The sequence below is a fragment of the Numida meleagris genome, chromosome 24 (genome assembly GCF_002078875.1).
Source record: "Numida meleagris isolate 19003 breed g44 Domestic line chromosome 24, NumMel1.0, whole genome shotgun sequence".
In the NCBI taxonomy this organism is placed as follows: domain Eukaryota; kingdom Metazoa; phylum Chordata; class Aves; order Galliformes; family Numididae; genus Numida; species Numida meleagris.
The window spans coordinates 647,106-656,588 of record NC_034432.1 but is presented as its reverse complement, the minus strand read 5'-3'; the positions used below and the strand labels follow the sequence as shown (position 1 = coordinate 656,588).

The following is a 9,483-nucleotide window of genomic DNA, read 5'->3' as shown; positions in this document are numbered from 1 at the left end:
CCTTAATGGCAGCACATGGGCGACACAGGAATGGCTATGGGGTGGGGGAAGAGCGGGCACATCTCCCACAGGCATTGGTCTCCCCCCCAGGCATTGGTCCCCCCCAGATTCCCACATGACCCTGGGGATGTCACCACCAGGGTCTGCTCGACCCCAGGAGCGAGGGGGAGGGTTGCTGAGCTGGAGGCTGGGGGCAGTGGGGGTGGGGGGCAATCTGCCCCAGGTGGTCCCGTCCTGGATCTGCAGTGCTTGGATCTGCCCCTGCCCACTCATTCTACCTCCCCTAGACCCCAATCCCTCCCTCTCCCCCCAGAAATAAAGGTTTTGGTTCCCCTCTTCTTGCTCCAGGGCAGCCCACTCTCTCAGCTGGCAGAAATGGGGCTGGGACCCCCAGTTGTGTGGGTGACGGAGCCATGTCCCAGCCCGGTGCCGGAGGAGGGACCCAGCCTCACCACTGCCGCTCATCTCCATGTCCCCAAAGGGGCCACGAGGGCTTTGGACAGAGGGTTGGACAAACCAGAGGTGGGTGGGGAAGCATCCGGCTGGCTGCACCCAGAGATGGCACCTCCATCCCCGGAGCCAAACCAGGGGCTGGAGAGGGGTCGGGTTTGGCACACAACGCACGTTACAGCCCTTCGGTTACATCCTGATGCTCCAGCGCTGTCGGCGCCTGTGGGGAGAGAAATCCTTCAGCTGTGTCCAAGGGCTGCCCTATCCGTCCATCTGTCCGTCCGTCTGTCGGTGCACCTCCCCGCAGACAGCGCTCGTCCCACCTCTCCCCTATCTCCTCCACACCCGGACCTGGTGCGGGCACGTCACGCAGTGACAGAGGTGGGGAGTGCCCCCCTTGCCCCGGTCCCCCCGGGGGCAGACACGGCCACGGGCCACCCGCACCTGAGGGCCTATGTCACCTCCTCGGCTGTGTCCTCTGGCTCCTGGTGGATCTGCTCGTACACGGTGCTGCCCGGTGCTTTCTCCGTTGAGGTCGGCTCCGGGTTGTTTTCAGGGGGACGTAGGCCCTGAGGCAGAATCGAGGCGCTTATGGCCTTTCCAACCCCGATGTGATGGGGGGGGGGGGGCCCAATGCAACGGGGACCACCGAGCACAGCACAGCCCCGCTGCTCCTCACCTGGTCATTACCTTCCGGGGGGCTGCGGTGCACGATCTCGGTGTATTGGGGCTCTGGGGGGCTCTCCTCGGCTGGTGCCGTGGGGGTGGCAGCTGCAGGGAGCGGGATATCATGGGTGGAAAGTTGGGGGGGGGGGGGACCAGGCATGGTCCTGGTCACAGCTCAGCTCTGAGCGCTTTCACTGACCTGGGTCCGCTGACTTCTCACTGTTGAGCCGCCAGCACCAGAAAGCTCCGCCGAGGCTGACAGCCAGCAGGATGAGGGTGAGGACGATGTAACCCGACTTGGAGAAGGACACCTGTCCCCCTGGAGGACGCAGAAAGGGGCTGAGCCAGGGGATGGCCACGGGATCCTCACCCAAGCTGAGCCGGGGGCACCCAAGGGTGCTCAGACCCCTGGAACAGCCCAGCCCCTCACCTCCGCTGCGGCAGATGCTCTGCAGGTCGAAGGGGACGACTTTCTGGTCAGCAGGGTTGCTGACAGTGCAGGTGTAGGTGGCATTGGCGGTGCCGGGCTGCAGGGCCAGGCGCAGCGTGGTGCCATCCGGGGACAGCTGCGAGCGGTCGGTGCCCAGCTCTTGGCGGCCGTTGTCCCTCCTCCAGGTGACGTTGACGGCTCCTTTGCCAGTGCCCTGGCACTGCAAAGTCAGGTTGCACCACTCCAGGGTGCTGGCCAGCAGCTGGCTGTGGGTCCGGGGCCTCGGCACCGACTCTGCACCCAATAGGGGATGGGTCAGCGTGGCACAGCTCCGCTCACACACATCACACTGTCCTGCACCACGGGGCAGGGCACAGCCAGCCTGCAGGTGTTTGGGGTGATGGGAGAAGGGACCCCAAGGTGGGGGGCTTGGAAGGCCAAGCGTGGGGCATGAAAGGTTGGGGTCTAACCTAAGTCATCTCATTGCTCTGCGCCACAGTTTCACCACTTCAGTGCTCCCAAAGCCCACCCCCCTTCGGCAGCCGCTCACCGTAGACAGAGAGGTTGAAGGATTGGTCCTCCACCAGCGCTGGATGCAGTTTGATCCGTGCCCCGTAGACCCCGCTGTCGGCCAGCTCCAGGGCCCCGATCCTCAGTGCTGTGGCATTGGGCATCTCCAGGCGCTGCTTGAAGCGGTCCTGGGGGTCAGGGCGCTCGAAGCCTCCTGGGCCGAATTCAGCCACCTGGATGGTGGCACCGGCACCGGAGGAGAAGCTCCACTCGATCTCTTTCACCCTGCTGCCGGGGGGCAGCACCGGGGAGAGCAGCACCGAGCCCCCCAGGACGCCAGACACCTGCTGGGGCTGCGCCCGCACCTGGCCGAACAGGAGCTCTGGGGACGACAAGGAAGAATGTCACCAGGGTGCAGGGGAAAGCGCGGGGATGGGCAGAAGGATCCCTGGGGACGGGTCCCACCCGGCACCGCTGTCCAAGCTGGAGGAAGAGGATGAGGAAGAGGAAGCATCGCCCTGCCCAGTGCAGACACGTCTGCTCTCCGCCCGCCGCAATGTCCCTCTGCGGGATGGGGACATCACGGAGGCCGTGCGGAGCTGCTGCTAGCGGGGAGGGAAGGTTGCTGGGATCGAGAGCCGGTGTCCAACAAGAGCTACGTGTTCGGATGCCGAAGCTGCATCCGAACGGCGCGGTCTCGGCACTGCGGCCGGGCGCTCACCGGAACAACGCTCCAACAGACTCTGCGAGGAGTTCCCCGCCAGCATCTGCAAAACCTCATTGTCCGCCTTAAAACGCGCCTCGGCCCAGATGCCTACGAAAGATCACAACAGTTACGGCAGCGGGACTGGACCGGACCAGGATGGATCTGGCTCCAGAGGGATGCTCGTGGGCACGCACCAGTCCCGCATCCCACTGCCGCCTGTGGGTGAGCGTGGGGACGTGGAGGGGACCGTGGGTACCCAGGAGGGACGGAGCCACCTCCAGGACTTCGGGCTGAGCCTACACCGTGGATTTTTGGCAGCACCGGCAGTGCTCTGTAGTCACGCTCAGCACCAGCTCCTGGCACTGGCAGCTCCCGCCTACCTACAAGCTGTCTCCTCCACCGCCTCCAGCCCTGCCTGGGAGAAAGAGCCGGGGGGGGGCAGCGTCTCCTCAAAGCCCCCCACCACCTGTCCCCATCCCGCACACTGGGATGCCCAGCAGTGAGGCCAGGCTTTGCCTCATCCGCGCTGGGACCTGGGCACAGCCACCTCACAGTCCTCTCCTCTCCCCCCACCCTGACAGAAGCAGATGTGCTTCTATATTAAAGCAGATTAAAACCAGACATCCCAGTGTTCGCTTTATAAAAAGCCCTCGTGCAGCCTGAATTACAAGCTGCCTCTTGGCTTTGCTGGGGAAGCAGAGCTCCCCGCCACCGGGCGCTTGCTGCTCTGATCCTGCATGTCAAGGGGCTCTTCTGGGTTCTTCCATCGATCACAGCCTTATGCTGGGCTGAGCCCCACTCCCTCCTGTCCTGTGGGATCCTTCCCCGGGGGGATCCCCACATTTTAGGGCCCGGTTGTAAGCTGGCACGTGAGCCCTGTGCACAGATGTTGAGCAGATGCTGAGCCCCAGGATGCAGAGGGGGGAGGGGGGTCACCACAACCCCCAGTGCATAGGGGAAACGACGGCTGGGGAAGGCAGGAGGGTGCCCGGCCACCACCATCACCTCATGTCCTGGTGGCTTGGTGCTGGGGACCCCCAGAGCCGGTGTGCGAGAGGAAGGAGAGTGCTCTCAGTGCACCCTGATCCAGCTCAGGTCTCAGATCCCAGCAAAAGATCACTGAATGCTATTTAAACCCGGGGCTTATTCGACACACATCAAGAAGGCTTCGCTCCTCGGTCACCCCCGCCCTCCCAAAGCAGATACCCCTGATCAAAGCGGGCTGGAGAACCCGCAGCCCCCAGCAGCCCCTCTGCCATCGTGCAGGGCCGTATTTGTGCCACCGTACGCACCCTGGGCCGCCACCGCCAGCCCCGTGTGACGGCCTCACGCTCCGAAGCCAATTAAGCGTTAGGAAGATAAAAGCTCCCTGCTAATCTGCCCGGACTAGAAGATGCTTTCTGTCGGAATCGAGGGTTTTATGGGAATTATTAAATGTGTGGATTAGCACGCAGGGAATTAAGGGGATTCCTCTCTCAACGTTTTACGTAAGAGCCTCAGCGGGCACAGCCCGGGGCGAACGGGCTCCGTGGGGCGCGAGCGGCGGCGGCGGCAGCGAGCGGAACCCCCCGCGACGGGGCAGTGGGATGCTTGGTGCCCCCCGTTATGAAACCTCTCCGTGGAGCATCACGCGCTTGCGCGCCTGCCTCGGACCCATGCGGCCGAGAGCCCGCAGCACGCGAGGATGTAGAACAGCAGGGACGCAGCCCAGTAGCACCACTGCCCACCCCGCGGGACGAGGGCACGGTGCCCGGGCACTCACCTGGCGCGAAGCCGAGCAGCGCCAGCAGCAGCGCGGGCAGCCGGGCTGCGCTCCTGGCCAAGTCCCCCTCCATTCTTGCTCTGTGCAGCTCTGGTGGGCAGAGTCAGCGGCAGCAGGGATGGGGAGGAGCAAAGCTGCCGCTCACTGCAATCCGTAGGCAGCACGGCATCGTGGAGCGCTGCGCGATTCTTAATTAGCTCGTGGGAAACGAGCGGGTGTGAGGGACCTGCACTGCGCAGGGGGGGAAGTGTGGTTGAGACCCCTGGGCTCTCAGCATCCTTGGTATCCCCAATCGATGAGCAATGCTCCAATTAACAAGCCATGACCCAATTAATGCTGGTGGCACGCAGTGCGTCCCTGCCCCTGGTCCCCCTGCAAAGGACAGCCCTGCAATATTCAGAGAACCACAGCAGAGAGCCTAAATTGACCCTGAAGACCACAAGCCCCAACTTCTGCCTCTTTTAGTTCAAAGCCATTCCCCCCCCCATCCCATCACCATCAGACCATGTCCAAAGTTGGACATGGGGGACCACGTCCCCCTCCTGTTTACGAGCTCCCTTTAACCCTCTTCCCGGGCACACTCCACACCGGGCTGGGCTGAGCATCTTCGGGTGAAGAAATCAGTATGGGAGGACATGCAGGGTAGGAACCCCCTTCCCCAAGCCATCGCAGCTCCGTGTTAGGTGTCAGCCATCAGCACCACAGCCACCTCATTTTTTTTTATTTCAATCTTCCAAACAGCCAAAGCCAAAAAGAGAAGGAAACAGCCTCAACACCACGCCCATCTTTCAGCTGGGCTGAGTGTGAAGGAAGGCTGCTGGCTGCTCTCCAGCTTCTGCAAAATAATTACCGTGCCCTCAAAGAAACGTTAATGCCAGGCCTGTTCCCGAGGCACCTTCAGATGAGGATGCTTGAGCTGCCGGGCAGAAGGGCTGCTTGTGGCCTCATGGCTGCCTCCCAGGTGTGGGGTTCAGCCAGGGCTGTCCCATCCCTCAGTTCCTCCCATGTCCCTTGTAGCTAAGCGGGATGCAAGAGCTGCTGAGCAGCAATTTCCAGCTGATGGGGGAGCACAGCTCACCCCACGGGGAGCGAGGTGGCTGAGAAAAACGTGGTCAAAGGCACTGGGTTGCACAGCACAGCCAGAATACGGTCCCACAAGCATCAGGGATGCGAACGCAGCCAGAGCCCAGGAGCCCCACATCACAACCCAGGGGTTCCAGCCCCACACGGCCGCATCCAGCCTAGGGAGCTTGGGGCCAGAGCTGCTGACGTGCCAGGCTGCACCCTGAGCACCCGATCCCTCCTCCATTGTCCCCGTGTGCACAGAGCCTGGGGCTGCTGCAGGCAGGGAATGCCTGTCAGAGGCAGGGAAGTCACACAGCTCGCTGGGAACTCGGCTCAACGTGACCGCAATCAGTCACTTCGCGCGCAGGGAGGGAGGGGAAAAGCGCTGAAGCTCTTCTCAAAGCTGGGAACGTCGCACTCGCACCAGCAAGGGGGCCACGTGAGCTTCAAATTAGTTAATTTTTGTGATCTCCAGCTATCAGTTCACAGCTGGTCAGGGTGAAGGACTGCTCCTCCACCAGCACTGAGCACAATTTAATCTGCTCCTCAGCCAGAGCCATTGGCTCCGACAGAAAACCTGTGGCTGAGCCTGGGGGGAAGCCACTTGCCATCCTCCTCATCACTGCATCAGCCGCAGAGATGGTGACAATGCCTGCACAAAGCAGGGGTTCAGAGCAGTTCCACACACCCAGAACCGTGTCCTCAGAAGACCCTAGTCCTCACTGTCCCTCCACGCTGCCACCAGGACAGGGACTGGTACATATTTAGGGGACACCAAAGTCAATGTGTGCATCCAGGCTGTGCCTGCAGGTTCCCAAGCACTGCACAACCGCTGCCCCACTGGGCTCAGGGCTTTCTCCCAGGTGAAGCCTCCTCTGGAGCAGGATCAACTGCGAGGTTGTGGCTTTCCAGCAGAGGGGAGTGCAGCCTCAGGAATGGCCATGGCTCTGCCAGCACCCATGCAGTCAGGCAGCAGAAAACAGGTCATTTGTGTGTAAAGGGGGGATTTAGCAAGTGATACCACATCACAGGGGTTAGATCCCAGAGCTATTCTCATGCTCCCACTTTAGCCCATAGCACAAGGGCAAACCAGGTCAGCAATGAGAGGCACTGCATGCAGCAAAATGGCCCCAGGAAACCCCGCATGAGGTGCTGAAGGGTTTCATGTTAATCGCTGCCAGCCTCACTGACTCGCAGACCTGATTTCCACATGTGGCTGAAGTGAAGGCTCCATTAGCGCTCACTGAGTGCACGCATGCTGCTGGGGACAGATCCTGCTCTGTGCCTCCTGTGGCCACTCAGGTCAGCTCAAAGCGGGCAAAACCTCGGTTGAGAACTGAGAGGAGCACAGCTCTGCATCCCACCATCTAATTACCAACAACAAAATTGTATCTCTCCAGGTAATGATTCGAACTCCTGGCCTCTGTGGGGAGGGAGCACATGAGCACAGGCCAGGTCTGTTACAAAACACTTCTGCTCCTCAAAAAGCAGCAGAGACATGGTTAAAATACAACGGGCTGCGGCACACACAACCAGTGAAATAGGCCACGGCTCGACATCAAGTGCTGCCTGAGGCCACGCACAGAAGGGAAGAGGTATTTCATTATTTATCACTAACAGCAATAGAGATCCACCTCTACACACAGCTCCCTCCCGGGGCCAGACCGCAGCAACACCATTTGGCACTTCATAGCACATGAAGGCCTCACTGCTCCAGGGCAGAGGCCTGCGGGGGTCTCAGAGCTCCCCACATCTCACTCTCCCCCAGCACACGGTGTCCTCGGAGCTCCCCCGCCTCGTTAGCCCAAGCCTGGACCCGCAGCAGTCCTCCTGCCCCATCCCAGTGCCCCCATCCATGCCCAGGCCTCGACACTGCACCCAACCCCACGCCCACCCGCCTTCCCCGGCCGCCGCCGGGCGCACACTGATGACGCACAAAACACGCGACGCACACAAAGCCCACCACGGCGCCTCGCTTTCGCTCCCTCGAGGAGATGCCCGCTAAGTCTCGCGGGATTTCCGCGACTATAAATAGCCTCACGGTGAGGGGCGGTGCTCAGTCCCCGCCCAGTAGGGGGCGGGGGTGGAGGTGGGGTGGGTGCGCTGTGCGTGTAGGCCCCAGGGGTGTAAGGCCCGGGGCTGGTGGCTCTGTGTCATCTGTCACCCCTTCACTACTATCCCCTCCTGTGACACCTGGGGAGTCCCACTCACTAGGGAGTCCTCGTGCATATCACTGTCCCCTGCTTTGTCTCTCATCCTGTGGTGCCGGCCCAGCCCTGGAGGCCTTGGGCCTGTCTCAGAGGGCGCTGGAAGTGTTGTCCCTCTTTTAAACGCACAAAAATCATTTTCTGGCTCAAGACACCTGTGCTCAGCCCGGCTCCCGCGCAGAGAGAGTCATCCCCAGCCCTCCTGTCAGTGCTTTCCAAGAACCCGCTGATTTATTAGCAGAATCAGATCAGATTTTATCACCAGGCTGGGTGGCAGAAGGCTGGAAGATTAAATTCCAGGATGACAGTGGGGAGGGCAGGGATGGAAATCCCATCTCTGTGTACCTACTGCACATTATCCTTGGGCTCTGGGAGGCAAATGACGACTTTCTTGTGGGATCTTCATTTTTTCGCCCTTCTGTGGCTGTCAGGGCAGCTGGGAGTGTGATCCAAGCTCCGATGAGGGCTGTGGGGCTGCTGCTCTGCTGGGAACTCAAGTTTGGGGAACCCCAGTACCTGAGGCTGCCCCTGACTGCTGCCAGCCCACATCCTGGCCCTCTGTCTCCCCAAGGCATGGGACAGGGGATGGGGACGACCCCTGGGCTTTGCTGGGCTGCAGCAAGCAGAACTGAGGTCAGTTTCTCCCCACCCCATTCTGTTTCTCCAAGCTGCGGAGGCGTTCCCTCGTTGCAGTGCAGCACATCGAGGAGAGCCGCATGCGGGAGTGAAGGCGAAGTGAAACATCACCCTCCCCTGCTCCTCGCGAGGCTGAGCCGTGGCTGCAGGGAGGAAGAGCGAGGAGAGGGATTTCTGTGGAGCTGAGGAGGCGGTGAGCGCGCTCCATCCCAGGGAATAAATGAGAATCCATCTCGGCATAAATGAGCTGCACTGCGAGGAGGGAGGGTTGTGTCCTGGGGAAATGCGGGTGCCTCCTTAGCGAGGTGGAAGCACCCCAGGGCCTGGATTTCAGAGCCGATCTCATCTCCAGGTGCGAATTCGCAGCTCTGGGTGATGGCCAGGGGAGGGCTGCCCACGCCACGCTCCTCACCGCAGCCTTCGAGTTAAAGGGGTTATGGACAGCGAAGAAACTTAATGTCTCCCCCTCCCTTCTTCTCCATCTCTCTGTGCATCCACCCCATGCTTCCATCCATCCACCAACCGCACACTCCACGCTCCAGCAAAAGCCATTAAGAATGACAAAGCACCTTTTTGTTTTAAAGATGGGTCCCGGGAGCAGCAGGCAAATTGCCTGGTTCATGCATAATAAACCAGGCGTGGAAACACACAAAGTAATAGGCTACATTTGTAGGGAAACAAAATCATTAAGCGAGAGCCTGTTTGCAGGCTCGTCTGCGGGAAATAAAATGCAGTGAGGATGGGTGCGGAGGGGCTGCCAGCGTGCCCGGCCCCGTTTGGCACCAGCTCCTGCCAAAAGCTTTGGCAAAAAATGGGTCAGCACCAGCACGTCCCATCCCTGTGTCCTCCCAGTCCCCACCAGTGCCCACGTTCCCATCCGCAGAGCCCCCAGCACCCCCCTGAGCTGCTCCTGCAGAACAAAGGCAAACCGCTGCCCTGCTGTTTCTTTTTTTTTCTTTTTTTTTTAACATTTATATTTATATATATATATAAAAAAATTAAATATATATAATATATCGTGTTTAAGACTAAAAATATAGTACATAATATT

General features: G+C 60.4%; 2 protein-coding genes across 7 annotated transcripts in view; both read right to left on the bottom strand.

Annotated features, from left to right (window-relative positions):
• Window positions 1–9,483, bottom strand: part of LOC110388003 (feather keratin 2-like) — a 906,242-nt gene that overhangs the window by 555,206 nt on the left and 341,553 nt on the right. The gene's annotated exons all lie outside the window — the stretch shown is intronic.
• On the bottom strand, window positions 7–7,606 carry LOC110387948 (SLAM family member 8-like). 6 transcript variants are annotated; one of them, XM_021376697.1, is made up of 8 exons: window positions 7,542–7,592; window positions 4,525–4,750; window positions 2,097–2,438; window positions 1,547–1,840; window positions 1,316–1,435; window positions 1,130–1,221; window positions 912–1,019; window positions 7–670 (listed from the first exon to the last, which is right to left on the bottom strand). In XM_021376697.1, the coding sequence occupies exons 2-8, from the start codon at window positions 4,595–4,597 to the stop codon at window positions 626–628; spliced, it is 1,074 nt and encodes a 357-aa protein (XP_021232372.1). In that variant the 5' UTR covers window positions 4,598–4,750; window positions 7,542–7,592; the 3' UTR covers window positions 7–625. The 6 variants fall into 6 exon arrangements, 4 of the variants coding, with proteins under 4 accessions (XP_021232372.1, XP_021232371.1, XP_021232370.1 ...); XM_021376696.1 differs by having other exon boundaries at window positions 4,525–4,755; window positions 7,542–7,590; XM_021376695.1 differs by having other exon boundaries at window positions 4,525–4,911; window positions 7,542–7,580.

What these genes read in the sequence shown, in the direction of transcription:
- LOC110387948 (XM_021376697.1), bottom strand. Translation starts at nt 4,597, where the DNA reads ATGGAGGGGGACTTGGCCAGGAGCGCAGCCCGGCTGCCCGCGCTGCTG. An exon ending in CTTCAACCTCTCTGTCTACG is followed by an intron (nt 1,841 to 2,096) that starts GTGAGCGGCTGC and finishes TATTGGGTGCAG; the next exon opens with AGTCGGTGCCGAGGCCCCGG. An exon ending in CCCCGGAAGGTAATGACCAG is followed by an intron (nt 1,020 to 1,129) that starts GTGAGGAGCAGC and finishes ATTCTGCCTCAG; the next exon opens with GGCCTACGTCCCCCTGAAAA.